The sequence below is a fragment of the Sceloporus undulatus genome, chromosome 1, assembly GCF_019175285.1.
Source record: "Sceloporus undulatus isolate JIND9_A2432 ecotype Alabama chromosome 1, SceUnd_v1.1, whole genome shotgun sequence".
NCBI lineage: Eukaryota > Metazoa > Chordata > Lepidosauria > Squamata > Phrynosomatidae > Sceloporus > Sceloporus undulatus.
In genome coordinates this window covers 116,267,808-116,292,199 of record NC_056522.1, presented here as the reverse complement: position 1 = coordinate 116,292,199, position 24,392 = coordinate 116,267,808, and the positions used below count along the sequence as shown (strand labels likewise).

Genomic DNA, 24,392 nt, shown 5'->3' with positions numbered 1-24,392 from the left:
GACCGCCCTGAAGAGGCAGAGCCCTCCCTCCACGGCCAACTGTCATCATCCAGCCTAGGGGGAGTGAGGGGGCGGGCCCAACACCATCGGGACCGCCCTGAAGAGGCAGAGCCCTCCCTTCATGGCCAACTGTCATCATCCAGCCTAGGGGGAGTGAGGGGGCGGGTCCAACACCATCGGGACCGCCCTGAAGAGGCAGAGCCCTCCCTCCACGGCCAACTGTCATCATCCAGCCTGGGGGGAGTGAGGGGGTGGGTAGGGGCTAATTTTGTATTGCAATTTTTACTGTACACTGCTATGATCCTTGCGGAATAGCGGTCTATAAATAAAACTTATTATTATTATTATTATTAATTACAATAGTGAATACTCTACCTTAAAATAACCAAAATGCAATCTCCGCAGGTTTATCTGGAGCATGTATTCTTGATCTGCATGCAACTTCACCCACTTTTTGTCATCCTGCATGCTCACTGTCAGTATTGGCACAGGTAATTCCTTCTGCTCCTGAACTGCGCCATTCCAACAACCTTTAATAACCATACTGACTTCTACTACTGGCAAGTGGGACAAGAAATGCCAAGCCTACAACAAAGAATAAATATGTACTTTGAAATAACTTTCAGCTTTAACCAAAATTCTATTCTTTACAAGCGGGAGGGAAACGCCATATTTTGTAGCTATCCCATTCATTCTGAAATTTGAGATATGTTTGAATTTAATTTTAAATCATAGCTTTTAAATATTTCTATATATTGTACTTTGCATCCACCTCAATCATATCGCTCTTATGGTTGTCATAAAAGATTTCAAGAGATTATCAGGAAAATGTGAGGTCCAAAATTAGCATTCTTGCTTCATGAATAATGTCCAGTATATTCCACTTTTCAACAGTTCATTTCCCTGTAAAATGTGGATACAATGGGCACAACCACAGCAGAATTACAAACAAAAATGATTGGGAAATCCCTCCTTTTCAATTCTGCTGAGAAGGTTAAATTGGGCTATTCATACAGTATCACACCAGATGTACTGTATGATAGTCATCTATTCTACTCAGCACTAACTTAAGGCAGGATACTCTGTCCCTAAGAAAATCACACATATAACCAGTACTGTAGAATCTTATGCTGATTAATAGCACTATTCTAGTAAATTATCAAATAAATGCTATCCAGTTAAATAGTTTTCACTGATCAATTAATAGAGATTCATAGAATCATAGAATCATAGAGTTGGAAGAGACCACTAGGGCCATCCAGTCCAACCCCCTGCCATGCAGGAAATCCAAATCAAAGCATCCCTGACAGATGGCCATCCAGCCTCTGTTTAAAGACCTCCAAGGAAGGAGACTCTATCACCCTCCGAGGGAGTGCATTCCACTGTCAAACAGCCCTTACTGTCAGGAAGTTCCTCCTAATGTTGAGGTGGAATCTCTTTTCCTGTAGCTTGCATCCATTGTTCCGGGTCCTGTTCTCTGGAGCAGCAGAAAACAAGCTTGCTCCCTCCTCAATATGACATCCTTTCAAATATTTAAACAGGGCTATCATATCACCTCTTAACCTTCTTTTCTCCAGGCTAAACATCCCCAGCTCACTAAGTCGTTCCTCATAGGGCATGGTTTCCAGACCCTTCACCATTTTTGTCGCCCTCCTTTGGACACGCTTCAGTTTCTCAATGTCCTTTCTGAATTGTGGTGCTCAGAACTGGACACAATATTCTAGGTGGGGCCTGACCAGAGCAGAATACAGTGGCACTATTACTTCTCTTGATCTAGACACTATACTTCTATTGATGCAGCCTAAAATAGCATTGGCCTTTTTAGCTGCCGCATCACACTGTTCACTCATGTTCAACTTGTGGTCTACTTGGACTCCTAGATCCCTTTCACACGTAGTTTCATTCAGCCAGGTGTCACCCATCCTATATCTGTGCATTTTATTTTTCCGCCCTAAGTGCAATACCTTACATTTCTCTGTGTTGAATTTCATTTTGTTAGCTTTGGCCCAGCTTTCTAGTCTATTCAGGTCATTTTGAATGTTGATCCTGTCCTCTGGGGTATTAGCTATTCCCCCTAATTTGGTGTCATCTGCAAATTTGATAAGTATGCTCCCAATTCTGTCATCCAGGTCATTGATAAAGATGTTGAATAGCACTGGGCCCAGGACAGAGCCCTGTGGGACCCCACTGGTCACTTCTCTCCAGGATGAAAAGGAGCCATTGTTGAGCACCTTTTGGGTTCGGCCGGTCAACCAATTACAGATCCATGTAACAGTTCCTTTGTCTAGCCCACATTTTACCAGCTTGTTTGCAAGAATGTCATGGGAAACCTTGTCAAAGGCCTTACTGAAATCAAGATATACTACATCCACAGCATTCCCTTCATCTACCAAGCTGGTAATTTTATCAAAGAAAGAGATTAGGTTTGTCTGGCATGACTTGTTTCTCTGAAACCCATGTTGACTTTTTGTGATTATGGCATTGCCTTCTAGATGTTCACAGACTCTCTGTTTAATGATCTGCTCCAGAATCTTTCCTGGTATTGATGTCAGACTAACTGGACGATAATTGTTGGGATCCTCTTTTTTCCCCTTTTTGAAGATGGGGACAACGTTTGCCCTCCGCCAGTCTGCTGGGATCTCTCCTGTTTTCCAGGAGTTTTCAAAGATTATTGCCAATGGCTCCGATATTACATTTGCCAGTTCTTTTAATACCCTTGGATGGAGTTCATCTGGTCCCGGAGACTTAAATTCATTTAGATTAATAAGGTGTTCCTCTACTATCTCTTTACTTATTCTGTGCTGAAATTCCCCTATTCTGTCCTCTGCTCCATTATCCTCAGGTTGAACACCCTTTGCCTTTTCTGAGAAGACTGAGGCAAAGAAGGTGTTGAGTAATTTTGCCTTTTCTCTGTCTTCTGTTAGCATTTTGCCATCTTCTCCACAAAGTGGCCCTACTGTTTCCTTCTTCTTCCTCTTGCTGCGGACATATCCAAAACAGCCCTTTTTATTGTTCTTAACCTCTCTAGCAAGCCTGAGTTCGTTCTGCGCTTTAGCTTTTCTGACGTTATCCCTACACATGCCTGCTATTTCTTTGAATTCCTTTTTTGTGATTTCTCCCTTTTTCCATTTCTTATACATGTTCCGTTTCAAACTTAGCTCAGTTGAAAGTTCCTTAGTCATCCATCCTGGTTTCTTGAGACACCTCCCGTTTTTCTTTCTCACTGGAACTGTTTGAAATTGTGCCTTCAGTATCTCTCTTTTGAGAAACTCCCATCCGTCCTGAACTCCTTTATTTTTTAGTATTTCTGACCATGGAATCGCTCTCAATACTTCTCTAAGTTTACTGAAATCCGCTCTCCTAAAGTCTAGGATGCGTGTCTGACTATGCCTGGCTTCTCCTTTCCACTGTATTACAAACTCCAGGAGAACATGGTCACTTCCACCTAATGATCCCACCACTTGCACCCCATTAACCAAGTCATCCTTGTTGGTTAGGATCAGATCTAAAATAGCTGACCCCCTTGTTGCCTCTTCCACCTTTTGGACCATGAAATTGTCTTCCAGGCAAGTGAGGAATTTACTAGGCCTTGAGGATTTTGCTGAGTTTGACTTCCAGCAAATATCAGGATAGTTGAAGTCGCCCATCACTACTACATCTTTCTTTTCTGACTGTGTGGTCATCTGTTCTAGAAAGATATCATCCAATTCCTCAGTCTGACTTGGGGGTCTGTAGTAGGCTCCCACCGTAACATCCTTGTTGTTTCCCTCCCCTTTGATTCTTATCCAGATGCTCTCCACCTGGCTTCCATGATTGATGTCCAGGATCTCTTCACTGGTGTAAATATCTCTGACATATAGTGCTATTCCTCCTCCTTTCTTATTTGGCCTATTTCTCTTAATGTTATACCCCTCTATTTCCACATTCCAATCATGAGACTCATCCCACCAGGTTTCAGTGATGCCTATTATATCATATTTGCTTTGTTGTACTAGGAGTTCGAGTTCATCTTGCTTATTTCCCATGCTCTGTGCATTAGTGTAGAGACATCGCAGACCATGGTTCCCTTTTACTTGCTGCCTGTGCAAGTTTTTTTGCCTCCCACTGTTGGGTCCTTGCACTGTTTGCCTTGTTTCCTCTATGTCAGTTTGACTATTTTCGCCATCCCTTTCGCCTTCCTTAATATTATCTCCCTTCCCCTCGGAACTCAGTTTAAAGCTCTCCTGATCAAGTTCTTGAGACTGTTGGCAAAAACATTTCTTCCAACTGGCGTGAGATGCAACCCGTCTGTTGCAAGAAGTCCCTCCTCATGGAACCGCAGCCCATGATCGAAGAATCCAAATCCTTCTCGGCGGCACCATCTGCGAAGCCAGTTGTTCACATCCGCAATTTTCCTCTCCCTTCCTGGACCATGCCCTTCAACTGGCAGAAGAGACGAGATGACAACCTGTACATCCATTCCTTTCAGCTTCCTACCAAGCGCCTCGTAATCCCTTTTGATGTTCTGAATGCTGTATCTTGCAGTATCATTAGTTCCCACGTGGACCAAAAGGAAGGGGTATTGGTCAGAAGGCTTGACCAGTCTTGTCAGCCTCTCTGTCACATCACGGATCTTTGCACCTGGAAGACAACACACCTCTCGAGACATCTTGTCAGGCCTACAAATCACTGCTTCTGTACCCCTCAGCAAGGAGTCCCCCACTACGACCACACGCCTCCTCCGAGGCTTAGCAGCGACTGTTCCCTCGGATGGGACTCTCAGGCTCCCCTGCTCTGTCCCTGAAGTCTGTCCATGCTGCTCTTCTTCATCCTCCTTGATAAGGGAAAGAGCTTCGAATCGATTCTCTAGCTGCAAGCTCCCTGAACAATTCCTTCTTGGCTTACTTCTCTTTGTGACATTCCTCCAGCTGTCTGCCTCCTCTGTTTGGCAAGTGACCTCTTCCACCCTAGCATCTTCCTCTGCATGGTACTCATCCAAGATGGTTAGTTCTATTGTGTCCAGGAAATCCTCTTGTTCCCTAATATGCTGAAGTGTAGCTACTCTGGCCTCCAGCTCCTGCACTTTCTCCTCCAAGAGTGCTACCAACTTGCACTTGGTGCATGTGAAGTTGTCCACTTCTGTAGGCAAGAAGAGAAACATCCCACAAGAGTTGCAGGTGACTGCAGCAGATCCCTCGTTGTCCATACTGCAAAGTCTTTAGTAATGAATATAACGGTCAATCTACTGGGAATACTTCTTTAAAGGAATGTACTGGCTGTTATGTTACACTTAAAGGGAAGGTTCTGTTTCAATATCTGATTCTAACCTGATGCCACTTGAGCAGAGTTGTTGAGTTAAAGAACTACTAAAATTCGCGCGCCATTAGGCGCGCGGCTCTGGAAGTTGGTATATAAAGCTAGTCTGCTAGCTCCGCCCCCTTGTGACTCACAGATGTGACTCACAGAAGCTCCTCCCCTTCAGCAATGAGCACACGGTCTCAAGCACACGGTCTCAAAATGGCTGCCAAGCAGCTCCTCTCCTTCTCCTCTCTCTGGCCGGACTGCTGATTGAATCAGCACAATCTGGCTATCACTAAACAATTATGAACAAAAAGCATACATTGTGTGATTTGGGTCCCACAGAGTCCTCACCCTTCTCTGTATTCTGGCATCTTTTGGGGTTGTAAGGGAAACTGATGTGAACTTGGAATCTGAGTCCCAGCTTTGTGGGCTAGTTTGCAATGGATAGTTTAGCTGCCATTGCCTACAGAAAGAGAATAGTGGGATTCGGACAGCTTGGTGAACAGTTCAAGGCTGGGTTATAGGCTTAATGTTTAGAAAGTTGAGAAAATGAGGTGCCCTGATTGTATGAGTGGAAATATGTTCCACAAAGCCACTACTGTGTAAAATTCTATTGAAGAAGACATATCTCTTCTATCTTTTTGCATTTTAAGGAAGTACTAGCATTAAAAATAACTGAACACTTGAGTGAGGAATGAAATAAGTTAAATGGATGAATGATGATGGAGTGTGTAGATGTTATAAATGTTGTTAAAATTTTGTATATTTATATGTATGTTTTTATATATTGTGTTGTAAGGCTGTATGTTCCAGTAGTAACAAAAATCATTAAAAAATAACTGAACATTGTTAAAATATGCTGCTCCTTCACAGTTTATCAAAACAGTATTTGATTAATCCAACCAAACGAGCAACTGAAAGGTTTATTAATTGACCTTGAGTACAGCAATGGAAGCTGACAAGAACAACAACATGGTAGGACCAGAGGAACAGCAAGTGGGTCAAGCTATGCCTACAGTCAGGGCTACTACCCTTTGAGGGGACAAACCTCTTTGAAATTAGGGGTTGCAAGTTTTGAAACAAGGGTGATGGTACATTTTTATTACCTACTGACTCAGGGCCAGTTAATTTAGGTTCTGGTAGACTTAAGTACAGTGCGCCCATCCCATATGCGGGCGCACCATACTCTGCTTCAAGCATACGCTGAAGCCAAGTGGCAATCAAACAAATGGCATACTCACCTGCACCCCACTGTTTGCAATGGGGTGCGAGCATACGTAGGATTTCCCTTACGCCGGGGGGAGGATTCCAGAAATGATTGTATTGAGTCCCACTGTATTTCAATGACTCACCTATATGGGAAGATCACCCATTTTATGGTCTCTTTTTTCTTAGCTTACCTAACTATGGGCCTCCAGAGTCCAATTTTAGGATACTTCCTTTGATCTCTGCCTTCAAGTTACAATTTATCACCTGAGGTTTGAATTGGGATATCTCACGTTTTAATCCTTTTCCTGGATGCTTGTGTTGTATGCATCCAGTCTGTGAATGGGAAGTGTTAATAACCATCAAAACTTTTTGCATTCAATTTCCTTCCAGCCTCACTAGCTGCAGCCCTGTCTCAATTATGTGTACTGTATATATACTTTAAATTCTGGAGAACACTTCTTGCATCTGTTGAAATGGCCTACATTCAATGTAAGCTTGTGATACAGTGAATTTGTTCATTTTTAAGGTGTTACAAGATGCTTTGTTGCTTATGGTCAAGATTGCATCATTTTTTAATTCCACCTCCAGTGAATACTCAGTTCTTTCTCCAATGTGGCTCTCAATGCATAGAGATGAGATTTTGTCACATTTCCATAAGATTCAGTGGGTCTGTTTGTTTTAGTATAATAGCCAGAGTTGTTACCATAAATATTTCATTTCTTAGCCTCTTATTTGACTACTTCTGCACAAATAAAACAAATATGAAACCCCTCAAGAGTACTACACATGCTTTACAAAGATTAATTTATGTCCAAATTAGAAAAAAAAGCCTTACCTCTACTGATTAAAGTATTCTTCTATAAGCCACTGAAAACTACTTATAATTACATTCTGAATTAAATCTTCCCAACATAATCCATAATGAGTGAGTCACTGAAGTGCTAATTAGTGATAAGGCCAACCGAAGAGAGTTCAGAAAATCAGTTCAGATAATTACCCAAAAGTTCAAATTCTTATGTAAAGTTATATACACTCTGAAGTTTCTTACCGAAACAAAGTGAGACAGATCTTCAATGTACTTAAAATTGTCAGTAATTCTCTCTTCTTCTGTTTTACTTGGCAGTTTTCAGGAGTTCCTTGAGATTAGTTTTCTCAAAAGATTTTAAAAACATTCTTCATTAAACACACTGCAGAAATAATCCAGTTTGAGACCACTTTAACAGCCCTGGCTCAGTGCTAGGGAATCCTGGGGAATGTAGTTTATTGTGGCACCAGAGAAGGCTAAATGTCTCCCAAAACTACAGTTCCCAGAATTCCCTAGCACTGAGCCAGGGCAGTTAAAACACTCTCAAACTGGATTATTTCTTCAGTGTGTTTTGGATCTATATTTTGAATTGAATTGAACACAACTAAAATTTAGCAACTTTGGAGTGCTTCTTCAAGAACAGCAAAAGATTCTGTCAGAATACCCACTTTTGTCCCATATCTGCTCATTCCCATTTTTCTGTGACATGATGGCCAGGCAGGTGAGTAGCTAAGGTATGTGCAGACAGAATTCTGATAAGAGTCCCTATTGTAGTTTTCACTGCAGACAGATAAGGGCTAAAAAGCCTTTCTAAGGAGGGTGTACAGACCGGCACTTTAAGGTGGCCTGCACCCAAACAAAGGCTGCAGTAGGGCTGAGCGTCCACACGCTCAGAGCCCTACTGCCTCCTGCAGACCACCATCTTGACATGCATCCGTCCAGATGGCACACTCCATGAAGATGTCCCTTGTGTGCAGCGCCCAAATGGAGTTTTGCATGAGGGGCGTTATAACACTGTGCGGGGGTGCTTATGGTGCCCCTTGTATGGCGTAAATAATAGCAGTGTTTTGCAGCTCCTTTTTACACCGGGTTGGGGGCGTGGCATGCTGTTGCCGTGCCCCCACCCCAGTGCTTCCAGGGACGGCATAGAGCCACCCAAACTGGGCTGTCTGTACAGCCACTAAGTCAGTGGCTGAAGGACTCTGCTCCAAAAGGGCAACAACATACTAGCCACAATGATATGGGTGCTTTTCTTCTTGTAGCCTAGAATGTAGCAGTTGGTATGTGGTTGGTATGAAGCAGTATATAAATGAAGTTTGTTTGTTTGTTTGTTTGTGGTTGGCACCATCCAGAGATGCATTGATCTCCAAGGAGCTCTATTTACTACTAGCTGCATTCCATGTCCATCTTGAAATTATGGTTTGACCTTTTAAACCCCTGTGTGGCCTGGAGATATTTGAAGAAGTAGTACTTCCTGCATGCTCTCTTTTAGTGTGGCTGGTGGTTTCCATGCCTTATTCTAGACTTGAAAGAAGTCTAATGTTAAAAGGTACTGATTCTTATGCCCAGTGGCTGATGCTGGCCAACAACCACTGAGGCACAGAAAACATGTTTTGGTCTGATACTTAGAAATCTACAGTTCAAGCTCTAGGGCCTAATGATAGATCACATGTGTGATAAGGAAAGGCTGCATAAATATCTACAGAAAATATTATAGCTAGACCCTGTCTTAAGTCTGGGCATGGAAGATATGACCCTTGTCTGTTTCTCAATTGTCTGTTTCATTGGCATCTTAAAAAAACAAACTGCTGTTTAGTGATAGTATGAAAATTCTTATTTTCAGGCACTGTTTTAATTAAATTTTAATAGCACTAGATTGCCCACCATACTAATACTGTCTGTCTGTCTGCAACTCTATCCAGTGCACTTTTGACAGACAATTTCAATTAGCACTTGACCATCCATCTTCCTATGTTGATTTTTTTTCTAATCTACAACAAACATCAGTAATTGGTTCTTCTTCAAAAAATAAATCAAAACCCAAATCAACCTATACAAATTAAATATTTTCTTTACCTAACTGTAGGGGAAAAAGTCCTGCCTTTATGAAGGTTATCTAAACCCCAAGCTGTCTGATATTTGATGCCAGGCTTGTCATAGATTTTAATCAGTTAAATGACAACTCACAGAGGTTAGAGGCACTTTAAAATGGATGTCCTTCAAACTTTTCTGTGAGAAAAAAAATGCATTGATTTTAAATTGTAGTCAATTCAAAGTTACTTTATACCTCTTTTAAAAAAGGGTGCAAAGAACAATGGCCAGCATCCACTTGCAATATGTGTTCTGCACCTCCTTGTACAAGATTCCAACAGGATTATGTTCCTCCCCTCCCCACAGACCTGGGGCCTATTCACATAACACAATTATAGTGTTCTTATTACACTTAAGCTGCCATGGCAACACAGTATGGAATCCAGGGGCTTGTAGTTTGGTGAATCACTGGAGAAGATTTCTGTCTGAGAATTGTAAATGCTCCTCCTTATACTGCCAATTCCAGGATTCCATAAAATGGAACTGTGGCAGTTAAAGTGGAATAATAGTGTTATAATTCTGTAGTCTGAATTACTTCCCAGGTTGTGTGCAATGGGACATTACAGAGAATGAATACACAAGTTGCCATGTGTGCTGGATTGGTGAGGGCAAGGAGAAGAACCTAGAAGACTATTGGAATCTTCTGGTTGTGGATACTGTGTCCATGGTGGATTTTTACCTAACTGGTTTAATGTCAGATTTAGAAAGAGGTGGATGTAAAAATAATCCCAATTAATCCCAATAACATATCTCTATGATAGTTTATTTTTTTTAAAAAAATATGTGGCAGTCATACATATGTGGCAAGGGAACAAAAAAATAGAAGCAACATACATTTATAGGTTTCCCTTTCAGAAGTACTGTGGACATCTCAAACACTTTAAGAGTTTTCTTCTGTGTTGTAACATAATGTATTTTATTTACAGTCACACACATCTTGATGTGTTGTGCAGGCACAGTTTATGTTACTGACGTATTAAAACAGACACATGAAAAGTAGGGACTCACAACACACACAAAAGCTATTTTTGAAGAAACTGCTAAGACATTTCAATACCAGCCAAACATATTTATCTGAGGATTAATCTTCATCTATTGAATCAGACATGAACACTACCATGCATACAATTATTTAATTAGCAGCCAAATCCTCTGCCAGTCAGCCGCTGTTCCAGGCATACTGATGGGGAAGTAGATGCAAATCTCACAGTAGTACTGCTTTTTCTCATTACTACTGCAATTAGCACTTAAATTGATGCTTTAAACATACTAATTTCTAGAATAATTCAGGATTTGTATGTTACCTGAGATCGTCTCACTGCAGAGACGACACCAGATTGCTACGCAAATTGAAGCACTTTTGAGCCAAATAACCATCATCGTATCAGACGGAGCCAATTTGCATTTGCTTTTAAAGATAACAGAGGAGCAATTTATGCAAATAAATTAAGTTAGTTTACTTCTGAGTTTTCCCTGAACTAATTATAACAATGTTCTAATTTTTCAACATATCCACAACTTGGACTGAAGTCCATTTACAATGTTTGAAATCTGCTTTTAAAAAGGGTTTGTTTCAGTCTAAATGTATCTCTATCCACAATATTGCTAACAGCCTATATGCATGGATCTCTCTCTCTCTCACACACACACCTTCTGCTTGTAAGCCAAATTTTAGATCATTGGAAGTTAATGCAAAGGAAATACTTGCATTATCTTCAGGTAAGTCACCAAGAGTTTGAGAACTTGGAAATAATTATGGATGGTTTCTTGTTTGTTTGGGTTTTTTTTGCATTTAATTTGTCATTCTTGAATACAGAAAATTCTTCAGCATATGACAGCTATTATAGGATGCAGTGTTTTAACATATTTCTACCCTAAGCCTACCATAAAAAGCAGAAATGGCAGAATTTTCCTATTTCGGGGTTCAAACAAACTCCAAAGTGTGTGTTTATAGATTTGAGCAATTCATGGACTTGAATACTGAGACCATTCCAAACTAATTTGAAAGTTTTCTTTTGCACTGCATTATGGCACATCTTATACGCATACATTTTATATCACATGCACCAACCATGAAGGTATCATTTTCTGGCAAAAATGATGTCTGGTCTCCAGACTGGCTCTCCCATCATTCCTCATCACTTGCTATGCTGGCTAGTTGCTGATGGGAGCTGTAGCCCAATATGTGGAGAGGAATATATTTCTGAAGCCTATCATAGCATGCACACATCCCTGAGTATCCATTTTAATACATAATCGCTTAGGTAATTAGCTATTCCTGTGTAATGATTACTAAGGATCAAACTGAACCACATTGAATCTACCATCCTGGGGCTCACCTGTCTTGGTTCTAAAAAGACATAGAAACAGGCCTCGGAGGTGGAGAAGAACTGCTGGACCTGATCCCATTCCTCACCACCACTCCCTTCTCCTTTTGTGTCGTGTCTTCTTAGATTGTAAGCCCGAGAGCAGGGAACCGTCTAACTAAAAGATTGTATGTACAGCACTGTGTAAATTTACTGCGCTATATAAATAAAAGTTAATAATAATAATAAAACAGCAGGTCTGTTATGAGCAGAGATCCTATGGTGACTAATGGATCTTGATGTGTTGTTTGTTTTTGTTGTTATTATTATTATCATCATCCCATAGTTAATGTGAAAGATAAGATATACATCTTGATTTTGAATTTGCACCATTTTTCTGGTCAAGAATGTGAAAAGAGAAAGAAGGGCTTTTTTAGTGGTGACTCCCAGACTCTGGATGGAAGGCTAGGGCAGGTGCTCTCTGTTATCTTTCCACCAGAAAGCAAAGAGCTTTTGTGTTTTAAATGTTTTGTTCGTTTAATGTTTTCACTATATATTTGTCCTTTTTAATCACAAGCTGCCTTTTTGGGAATACTTGCACCTGGTACCTGTTGCATGGTTGTCTATCTGGTGTGGCTGAAACATGAAACAGCAAATCAACCTTTTAGGTTCCATCAATTGGAAACTGTGGTGCACACAAATAATTCACATTGTGGTATGACAAGCCAATCCTCTCAAAGGAGTATGTTGTGAAAATCTTATCCAAGCAGCTTTGGGAAATATATTTTGGCTCTAATGCTAAATTTCTGGGTAAAATTATGTGGGGTGACAGGAAGAATTTATACTGAAGAACAGGTTGAACTGAAATACTGGTTTTCCTCCTACCAGTTCCTAAAATAGTTGTAAGGGCAGTCAACATGTTACTTATATTTATTATTTCTTCTTCTTCTTCTGTCATCATCACTATCATCACTTTTTCTACTACCAAATCCTGAATGCTGCAGTATAAAGGAATATAAATTGAATTTGTTCATCATTACAGTGGCCAAACGACAGGAAAATATTACCTGTGTAATATGTGTGGTATGCAAATCATGCTCTACAATGGAGGCAAATATATTTTCTTTTCCATCACAAGCAGCTATCAGTTCAGGAAGACATTCTATAGGTCCCTGGTAACTGCCTTTTCTCTTTCCTTGGTTCCACTTCCTGGCAAAACAGTAAACACATAGGCAGTTGAGATATGAAGTTAAGGAAAGCAGGAAGAATAGAATGAATAGGAGAATATGTAAAATTAGCAAGGCACACTTAAGAAAAATGGAAACTTTAAGTGGATCTTTAACAGTCTTGGTAGTTTATATCAACTGCTTTTTTGTTTAACAAAACTAAAATGGAAGATTACTATTATATTCACCATACTGCAAGCTCCATAGCTTAAAAGCCCCCTCCCGCAAAACACCACACACTAGGGAACTGTGACAGGGTCAAAGATCATTAAGCAGTTACCCTCTTGCTTTAAACTGGTCTAATAAGGAGGAAAAAGATCTTTACCATGTAGATTAATGGTATTGATTTAAGTTTCCAATTTAAAAATTAACATGATGACAATCTCCCTCATACATCCTTATGTATTCAAAACTAAGATGACTGTCTCTTTAATTAGCATTCCAATCTGAAGACCACTTATAGATATATAAGCAGCAAATTATTTAAAAATAAGAACACAGGAAAAACCCTGCTGGATCAGCTCAAAGGCACATCTGGTCCAGCAATATTCTTCAGATATCTAGGGCACATAAGCAAAACAGCACCTTCCAACTACTCCTGAGCAAGAGTGCCTTCAGTTTTGAGGTAGTATCATGACTAGTAGCCGGTTATACCTTCATTATTTGTCCAGTCCCACAAGAAAGCCATTCAAGTTGGCAGCCATTACCTCATCTTGTAGAAAGTACACTTTGTGCTAGTGAATTATACTGAGTTTAACTATATTTTTAGAAAATAAGTAGTTCTTCCTGTTGTGTATTCTATCATTCAGTTACAGTGATCATTAGGATTATATGAGAGGAAGAGAAATCTCCCTCTGGCTATTTTTTCCAGGCCATGCACAACAATTTTATAGGGTCTAACATGCCTTGCAGTCTCCAAGCTAAAAAGCTCCAAAAGTTACAAGACATCCTTGCAGGGAAGTATCTTCCTCTTCCTTGTCACTTTAGTTGCTCTGCATCTTATCTAGCTCTACAATATGCTTTTTGAGGTGAAGTGACTCAAACACAATATTCTAAGCATAATTCCACTACAGATAAGTATAAAGGTACAGTCAGCCTTTCATATCCACAGGCTCAAACATCCAAGCTTAAAAATATTTAAAAATATACATTTCAAAAAGAAAACTTTGATTTTGTCATTTTATATAAGGAACACAACTTTACTACTTCATTCTATTTAATGGGACTTAAACATCCATGGAGTTTGGTATCCACAGGGGTCCTGAAACCAAACCCTAACAGATACCAAGTGCCCACTGTATTTTGATTATGACAGTTTTAATTCTGATTTTTCTCCTAATAATCCTCCACATGGATTTTGCTTTTCACAGAAGCAGCATATGGGAGTTGACCTTTTTGTTGAGATGTTCCACAATAACCTTCTACTAGTTTTCTATTACCACATTTTTAAAAAAGTGAAGCAATGCAGAAGCTGGAAATATATGACAGCTCATCATATATAGACCAGCCTGTGAAACAAACCAGGCTGTGAGTATATTTCAATGGTGCACAGACAATGTTTGGATTGTAATTGGCCCCTGCCTTCACAATCTTTGTTTATCCATACAAAAGGGATAGGCTAGATAGGAACCTAGAAATTAGGTACCTGTGTCTTCAGGTGTGCATGAGGTGATCCAAGCTCATAAAAGACAGTGAGTGTGTGAAGGCAGGGGCCATACATACTCTTGCACTGTCTGGTAAGTTGTGTAAATCAAGTTTTCCTCATTGTTCTTGTTGTTGTATGTATGTTGTATCACCATAAGGTGATAGGTTGATATGTTCTATAATGGGGTCTTCTTGGCAATACAGCCAGCCCTTCTTATACATGGATTTTTTATACATAGATTCAAGCATCCATGGTTTGAAAATGTTCCAAAAAAGTGTAAATTTTAAATATTAAACTTTCATTTTCCATTTTTTATAAGGGACACCATTTTTCTATGTCATTATATTTAATGGGAGTGATCAGGCAGACCCAGCTCCACCAGGGATATCCTGAAGGAGGAGACTCCTCCCTCCTTAACTGTCATCTTCAAGCCTGAGAGGGAGTGATCAGGCAGGCCCAGCTCCATCAGGGCTAGCTTGAAGGAAGAGGCTCCTCCCTGCTTAACTGTAATCTTCCGGCCTCCTATTCCCCTCCAGCTATGCTCTGGCTGTGTGGGAGAGGCTTGCGTACCCTAATGAAGTTGTGAGCTATGCTGGTGGTGGTATAATAGTCACCAGGAGGGCCTCCCATGCCAAACAGGTCACAACCGAAGGGTTTGACCAAGAGCGCCAAATGACAGGATGGGCTCTCTAGCCTTATGGCAACCACCCTAGGAGAAGGAAAACTCTAATCCCAAACCCGGGCAAATGGTGCTTGTCTAACCCCGTAAGGTCAACCATCTAAGAGAAGGAAACTCTAACCAAACCTACGACCCGAGGACCTCACTGCCACCGTCCATGCTTGTCAAGGCCTCAGCAATCGGACCTTTGGTTTAAAGGGTGAGGACAGTTTTGTGCATGCTGCGCTCCACCAGAAAAACCCATTGCACAGGCTTGAAGGATACATCCAACGTCATCAACGTGTTTGTAGAAAGCACGGATGAGTCCTTTCTGAATCTTCGTTCACAAAGTAAAGCCAAGAAGATATTTAATGGGACTTGAGTATCCACAGATTTTGTTATACACGGGGGATCTTGGAACCAAACCCCAGCGTATAACAAGGGCCCACTGTATTAGTTCAGAAGAGGTTTGCCATTGCCTTCCCCTGAGTCTGAGAACATGTGATTTACCCAAGGTCACCCACTAAGTTTCATGGCCAAGTGGAGAACTGAACCCTGGTCTCCAGAGTTGCAGTCCAACATTCAAACCGCTATGCCATGCCGGCACTTTCCTCATTATTTTGCAGAACCGTGACAATGTTCGGATATATTCCTTTCTAGGTTCTTCCCAGGCATCATTGGAATGAACCCCTGATTCAAGGAAGAATCCCTTATTCATGGATTCAGGATGTTGGGTTATAGATCTGACCAGCAACCTTCTTCCGGTTCCCACCCTTCTCCTTCAAGTGTTGTGAAACTGCACTGGGTTTCAACATTTCAAACACAAAAAGAGATGTTTACCTGAAAAGGTGAAGATGGTGGTATTCTACATTAGGTAATGTAAGCAAAGAGGAATCATGGATCCATCGCCCCTGAATCAACATCTGTACCAAACTGCTTATATTTAGAGCAGTCACCAACCAGCCCTGGTTTGCTGCAACATCCAACATTGCCTAAATCAAGAAAAGAAACATTTAAGTTTCCCATTTGAACACAAACTAAATTTTTGTTAATGTCTTCTATTTTAGATTATTTTTTCTAGTAATACAAATAGGGTCCATCTGCCCTGACCACTGTCTTGCTTGGTCTAGATCACAAACTGTCACTGTTGCAAGTTTGATTTAACAAGTTCACATTTGAATAAATTATTGTTTCCCAAGTTCATACATAAATAGAAAGCTGATCTAGTTTTCCCCCCTCTAAAACGTAATATTTTTTTTAAAAAAAGGGGTATCTATACAGAAGAGACCACCAACAATACCAGGTGCTGTAGGCACTATTTCAGAGGAAAGAAATGGAAAAAAAACACCTCTGACAATTTCTTGTCTAAGAAAACTCTGTGAAATTCATGGGGTTGTCATAAGTCGATAGGCAACTTGAAGGCACATACACTCACACAATTATACATAACAGAAGAGGGAAAGAGAAGTGCAAGAGGCCAAACATGCTGTGGAAAATTCTGATAATTTAAAATTATTGGTGAATGCCTTAACCAGGCCACAGAGGATGCTGATCACTACCCAGGTAATACTAGCTTATATATGCTATGTTACTAGCTTATGTTATACCAACAGTGTTGTGTTACTAGCTTATGTTATGCCAACAGTGTTAACTCCCACTGACTCTTTTATGTCCAGGAGAGTAACTTAAATATTATGACATTTCCATGGCCAAAAGGTACATAGTTACCATTAATGGAATTAATCTACACTCATAAACTATACAACTGAACTTGAATTTCTCACTCGCTCACACCATTATACAATACAGATATGATTGTCAACATGGTTATTTTCCACATGAATGTCATGAGACTACAGGACAGAAGAATGTTGGCATAGTAGACATATTGCCAATCTCATTCATATAATATGTTTTTTTAAAAATGATACTGTAGTAGTGTGATAGTGGTCACACTTCTGTTGAAAAATGTCTGAATAAGGCCAAGGCTTTTACAGAATTTTTCAGTGCAATCTCAAGGGCTATTTACATTTCTTTTTAAATGAAAAAGAGAGCGTGTTCTCATATGTCTTGACTACAGGGGAGAAAGGTATTTACATTAATTGTATAATATGAGGAGATAAGTTTTACATGCTTGGCTTACACCCAAGACTCGTCATCCCATGAAAATAAGCAGGAGTCATATGAATACAGCTTTGAGACCGTTAAAGACAGTTAACTTGGGGTATCAAATGCACTGCATATCCTTGAGACCCAGCTTAAAAAACAAAAACATAATTTGAAGTGGTAGCTTTTATGCTGCAAAATAACAGGGGGATACAGACTTCTATGTGGGGTTATCTGGAATGGCTCTTTTGCATATCCTTGAGACCCAGCGTATGACAACATGCAACTGGGTGTTCTCTATTGTCATTCCCAGGCTCTAAAATGCCTTGACTTGGAAAATGTTTTGCACATCCTATCTTTTCAACCAAAACCAGAAAGGCTTTTTGTTCCACCAGGCCTCTACTATGTAAGATATTTGATTTATATCTTAGGAATTTTAATTTCCTTTCTTGCCTGATGATTTATATTACCCAATTTTCCTGTTTTTGAAAACTCTGTGTGTGCACACATGTGCATGTGTTCACATCCATCTATCTAGCCCAACTGAAATGTCCAATAAGGCATTAAACTTAACAAACAAGGAGCAGAGGCACACCAGCTTTGCCTCCTCCCTCACTGTTTGCCACATGGGAGGATGACAGTCTGAAATGGATCTTGCATGGAGAACCTCCACACTCACCAGTGGCTCCCTGCTTTGGACTGTGTACTCAGTTTGAGTAGTGCAATTACAGGTGGATGGGGAGAAGCACATATATGTTAATGTGAATAATCTCACAAATGGTATTTTGTTATGCTTTGGGATGTTTCCCACAACCTGTGTTTTGACCTTGGGCTACGGAAAAACCATTACAACATGGCTGACATTGTGTGCCTTCAAGTCACCTGGGGATTTAAGGTGAACCCATGAATTTCAGAGGGTTTTCTTAGTCAAGAATTACTCAGACGTGATTTTGCCAGTTCCTACCTCTGAAACATAGTTTACAGCACCTGGTATTTGTTGGCAGTCTCCCATCGAAGTACTAACCAGGGCTGATCCTACTTAATGTCCAAATTCAGACAGGTTCTGGTGTCTTTAGGGTATATAAGACTGTTGTTATTGTTAACTGCCCTCAAGCTGATCTCCACCCATGGCGACCCTATGGATGAGACAAGACCCTCTGTCCTCAACTTCTCTGCTCAATTCCTGCAAACCCATAGCCTCCTTAACAGAGTCCATCCATCTAGCATGGTCCATCTAGACCTTTCTCTCTTTCTATTTTCCTCCACCTTTCCTAGCATCCTTGGTGCTGTGTCCAGATGATGCAGTGCCAAAGGAGTGCTGAAAAGCTGCAGCACCAGTGGCTATGCTGTCCTTTCTGTGATGCAAAAAGGAGTTGCTTTTTGCAGCTCCTTTTTGCACTGTGGAAAGGCCAGATTGGGGTCATGGCATGCAGTTTCTGTGGCCCTGATCCGGGGTGGTCTGTTCAGACCCATACTCTTCTGACAGACCTTTTTTCCCCTGTCAAAGCTGTTTTCCTCTTTTGCTTTGCTCCACAATTTTCCTGATTAAGATAGTAGGAGATTTTGAATAAATTATAGGCACTTTTTTGCCCCTTATCATAGATCTAATAAAATAGACTCTATGGGCCAATTTTTAGCCATAGGACCTGTAATGGACCACACCAGACCAAGACAATTCCAGAAGCAGCCAATTTGGAAGCAGCAAAGATTCTCATTTTGTTTCAGATTTTGGGTTTCAGGGAGTTTTGCAGTCCTATGGCCCATTTATGAACAAAATCACTGTTCATGGACTGGAAAAATGAATATGCAAAAGGATCTTGTAGCACGTTTGAGACTAATTGAAAGAAAAACATTGGTAACATGAGCTTTTGTAGACTTGGGCCTACGTCTTCAGATACCTGTTTTGGAAACATGCATCTGAGGAAGTAAGCTCAAGTCTATGGAAAGCTCATGCTACCAACTTCTTTCAGTTAATTGCAAAGGTGCTACAAAATTCTTTTGCATGCTGATTTTCCAGATTAACATGACTATATCTTTGAATTCTATTATTTATTTTTATTTTTATGTTATTTATTATTATTATTAATGTTATTTTTATGTTATTTATTTTTGATATGGGATAGCATGGGAAAACTCTCAGTCTTGGGGCTGGAGTATGCCAGTGCTTTGTTATGCTGCAAATCCCTGAACAAAATAAATGGACTTACAAGGGTTTTGGCATTAGAGAAAGGCAAAAATATTTTGGTTATCAAATTGATATATGCCTTTCCTTTTGCTGGCACCCTGCTCTGGTGTTTGCCCTATCACACTCCACTGTTACAGTGGCACATTCCACCCTAACTGCCATAGCAACATTGCAGGAAATCCTGGGACTTGCAGTTCAGTGAGGGGCATTTAGAATTCTCAGCCACAGAGCTCTTGGGCCTCTTGGTTAACATTAGCAATGGGGATATACCCATTTCTCTCTTGCTTTCTCATACATTCTTTGTTAAAGTTATATCTATTTCATTTCTGATTTTCTGGGGGCAAATTTGTAAGTTGTTATCAAACTAAGAATTCTCTCACTTCTACAGCAGCCCCCTCCCCACAAATAAGACTAGTAAAGATGTTGACATTATTTTAAATACTTGGGGAGCTAGTCAGATCTTGAGAGCACTGACAGAAGTTTTCATTTTCCAATAGCAAAAACCTCTAGTGTTTTGGCTTTTGTTTTCTCCATCGGCCCCCTTCTCCTTGGAGTATCTAGTCTGCATTTTGATGCTAGAATGTACTGTATACTTCAGACTTCTTTTACAGCCCACTAGAGGAATGCTAAGCTGTCCATATTAGCCCACACATTTAATCAAATGTTTTACAGACAAACAAAAGGCAGCATTTACTTAAGGCAAACTAAACAGTGGAATCTTCCTTAAACAAAGGAGTTGTTTACACATGCAGCACCGTTTCAATTAAATTACACTGATCTGGGAGAAATATTGAGTTTAAAAAGGTACACAAAAGCTATGTGTGTGTGGGAAGATAGCTTTAAAAAAGGTAGCATATGCTTTCATTTCAACAAGTCTTGTTTCTGACCAAGGTGAACCTCCCCCCCTCAACTCAAAATGCTGCTGAAAACTATTTCAAAATGTTCTCTGAGGCTAAACATGTCCCACATCTCATGGGGGAAAATGGGACAGAAGTGCCTCTCAAAGAACTGCCAAGGCTATCACAAAAATTACATATACACTTGTCCCTTCATATTTGCTAGGGTTAGGGGCACAAGACCCCTGTGAATATAGAAAAGCCGCAAATAACAAAAACACCATGTTTTTACCTGAGAGGACACCTCTCTAGGAATCTCTAGGTCTTCCAGTGCAACTCTGTGGTCAACGTCTGACAGACACTGACCATAGAACTGCACTGGAGGAGCTACAAATGCCTGGTAGACTATTCTCTCTAGGAAATCTCTAGGTCTTTCAGTGCAACTTTTAGTTAAAGTTGACCATAGAGTTGCCTGGAGGACTTAGATATTCCTAGGAGAACATATTAATCAAATCTGTGAATAATCAAATCCGCAAATATCAAAGCTGCAAATATGGAGGGATAAGTGTATTTGAAAAACTGAGGTAAGGAAAAGGTGGATGGGAAGCTCATTTCAGATGTTTTAGAGTAAGAGTGATATTCAGTTTCTTCCCTGTTCCATATGTACACCAGTTTCAGCCTCTCTGGCTTCTCGTTTTTGCCAGATAAGAACAATTTTTGAAGACAAAGGTTGCAAGTGGTAAGTATTTATCTTCAAAAGAATGAAAAGGCTTCTGGAAGCACATCACACTCATCCTCCAGAATTGCTCTATTGATTCCCTGGAGCCTGCTGGGCACACATCTTTAAACTAAAACAAATTGATAGAGCCTTCCTTAAGCTGCTGCCCTCCACTTGTGTTGGCCTACAACATCCCCACTGATCATGCCGTCAGTGGATGACTGGAGTTGTAGTCAAACACGTTTGGAGGGAAAGGTTGTTTAGAGATTACGTCCCTTCCTGCACCCCATAATAAGCATCCTGTTTCTTCAGTTTCTATGTACAGGCACACGTCTCTCTTTCTATTCACTTTGTAGCAACCACTACAAGGCAAATGTTGGCTGTGCATTTTGCCCAGCCAACTGTTCAATTTCAGCCACGTGGAAAGCAAAACAACCAAACAACCAAACAAAACAAAACCTTTCCTAGGTACACTTTCTATTGTGCTCTTATGACATCAATTTTGAAATGCACGCAACTGTTGTGTAAACACATGCTTTTCTTAAAGCATTATTGTGCTTCTAGGATTCTTTCACACTACACAATTATAACTCTATGATTCCACTTCAACTGCTATAGTTGCATCCTATGAATCCTGGGGTTTGTAGTTTGGTGAGGCACTAGAGCTCTCTTGGTAAGAATGCCACTCGCCCCTCCCTAAGGTATAAATCCTACAATTCCATAGGAAGCTGACAAGGCAGCTAAAGTGGAATCATGATGATATAAATTGTCAAAGGGTCACAATAAGATCCTTTGAAAAAACTCCTATAAAACATTTCCTCATGTGAGCCACACTTCAATATGTTCAATATATTTTTCTTTATTTTTCTTTTGTTTTTCTTCATCTTCCTTTTCGTATTTCCTTCAATACTTCTTGACATTTTAAAAAATGATTAATAACCTTACTTATTCCCTATACTATTTTGTTTTATGCATAGGGACAGAACCTTGTCTGTGAAGAGGGCAGAGCTGGATAGCATATTCGATTGCCACTACTCATGGTATTCATTTTTGTGGTCACTGGAGCAGGTTTAGTGACAAAGAGCAGGAACTTCAGTGAGCAAATCCAAAATCTACCAGCAACTGAAAGCTGTCATAGAATCTTTTGCCACAAACAGAGTTTTGCAGAAAGTGACAGTGGTTTATTCATATCCAGTATGGAATAACAAAAGCTTGAGCATATGTTCCACAAGGTGCCTAAAGGCCCACAAGGCAAATCCTTTCCCGCCACCCTCTTATTTTGTGTTCTCTCAGCCATAATATTTATTCATTGCATCTCTATCCTGGTGTGAAATCCAGGAAAGGGACATTGTGAAAAAATCACAACCATGACAAGATTGGCTTCTTCCATTTGCTGCTTGGAAACCTACTCACATTTTCATTCATTAACTAAGTGCAAAAGGTACAAATGCTTGACACATCAATGGAAATTGAAATTCCTACAAATACTCAATATACCAAATTGAGTCATTTTGCTTGCACTCTCCAAGCCACCACAGGTATACAGGGAGAACATATTTAACAGACATGTTCTGTTCTAAAAGTACTGGTTCTGTGTATGCAATCACTGACATAATAGGGTCAACTGGTTATTACATTTTAAATATTCAATCCATTACCTTTAGGTAAGGCTGATTTTCCTCTCTCACCATTAAAAAAACAACAACTTTCAACTCCCTTTTATCTTACCCCTTCCCATGATGCATAATTTTATTCTTCGGATCCAGCCAATCCACTGAAACTGTGGAACTCCATGGCAGAGACAATTTTTAGAAATTGCCAAACTTGGTATCAGAGGTAGTTATCTTCTTTTGCTTTATGGTGGCACTACCACTTGTAGAACAAGCACAATACAAGTACTCAAGTATGATGATAGAATTTTTACTCTAGCAGAGAGTAGGCTGTGGTTTGAGACTGGGTGGGAGGGAATCTGTACTTAGGCCAAGAGGCTACTGTCAGAACAAGGATTAGAAATGGTTCCCAACTGGAAAAGGAGTCAGACAAGGCTGCATCTTGTCACCCTACTTGTTCAATTTATATGCAGAACAGATTGTAAGAAAAGCAGGCTTGGACACAGAAGAAGGAGGAGTGAAAATAGGAGGAAGGAATATCAACAATCTAAAATATGCAGATGACACCGTGATACTAGCAGAATACATCAAAGACCTGGAAGAACTACTAAGAAAGATTAAGGAAGAAAGTGCAAAGGCATAAAGGCACGGACATAAAGAAAACAAAAATAATGACTACAGAGAACCTACACAAATTTGAATTAGACAATGAAGAAATAGAAATAGTAAAAGCATTCTCACACCTGGGATCAAACATTGATAGAAATACAGATTGCAGCCAGGAAATCAGAGTAAGATTAAGAATGAGAAGGGCAGCTATGAAAGAATGAGAGAAGATCCTAACATGCAAGGATGTACAACTGAGCACAAAAGTTAGAATCACACAAGCCATTGTATTCCCTATTACCATGGATGTGACAACTGGACAGTTAAGAAGGAGGACAAAAGGAAAATCAACTCATTTGAGATGTGATGCTGGAGAAGAGTGCTAAGGATCCCATGGATGGCCAAAAAGACAAACAAATGGATCCTGGAGCAGATCAAGCCAGAAATCTCTCTGGAAGCCAAGATGACAAAACTCAGGTTGTTGTACTTTGGATACATCATGAGAAAGCATGTATCATTAGAAAAACAATAATGCTAGGAAAGGTAGAGGATAGTAGAAAGAGAGGAAGGATGTGTGTGAGATGGATGGATTCTATCAAAGAGATCATGAGTATGAGTTTGCAGGAATTGGGCAGAGCAGTGGAGGACAGGGGGTCTTGCAGACGTCTTATCTGCAGGGCTGCCATGGGTCAAAATCCACTCAAGGACAGTTAACAATAACAGCAACAAGCCTGTGGTTTGCCACTGTGTTTTCATTTTTAATATGCTCATAAAAGACTAATTATCTACATAATTGGAAGCAGAAGCTGGAGAAGCTCCATTTTTTTCTGCAAAACCAAGACCAGGAGCAGATTATGGTACAGATCATGAACTACTAATAGCAAAAGTGAGATTAAAACTAAGAAGAGCACTAAACCAACTTGGAGAACCATGGCATGAATTTAAAGACAAAGTGAAAAATTGATCTGCGCTACTACACCGGGCTGATCCAAGAACCAAAGGAACATTGGAGGCCAGAGACATTATGAGGGAAGGATGGAGAAAGACACTATGTGTAATTAAACAAAAGAAAGAAAGGCCTCAATGCATGACAGATGAAACTCTTCAAACA

The 24,392-nt window shown here is 40.2% G+C and overlaps 1 protein-coding gene across 1 annotated transcript in view; it reads right to left on the bottom strand.

The window, feature by feature from the left end:
* ASCC3 (activating signal cointegrator 1 complex subunit 3) overlaps positions 1-24,392 on the bottom strand; it is a 349,893-nt gene that overhangs the window by 1,702 nt on the left and 323,799 nt on the right. The window contains exons 38-40 of the mRNA XM_042478523.1: positions 16,061-16,212; positions 12,759-12,900; positions 376-585 (exon numbers count right to left, since the gene is read on the bottom strand). Coding sequence (XP_042334457.1) covers positions 376-585; positions 12,759-12,900; positions 16,061-16,212 — 504 coding nt within the window. The remainder of the gene's footprint in view (positions 1-375; positions 586-12,758; positions 12,901-16,060; positions 16,213-24,392) is intronic.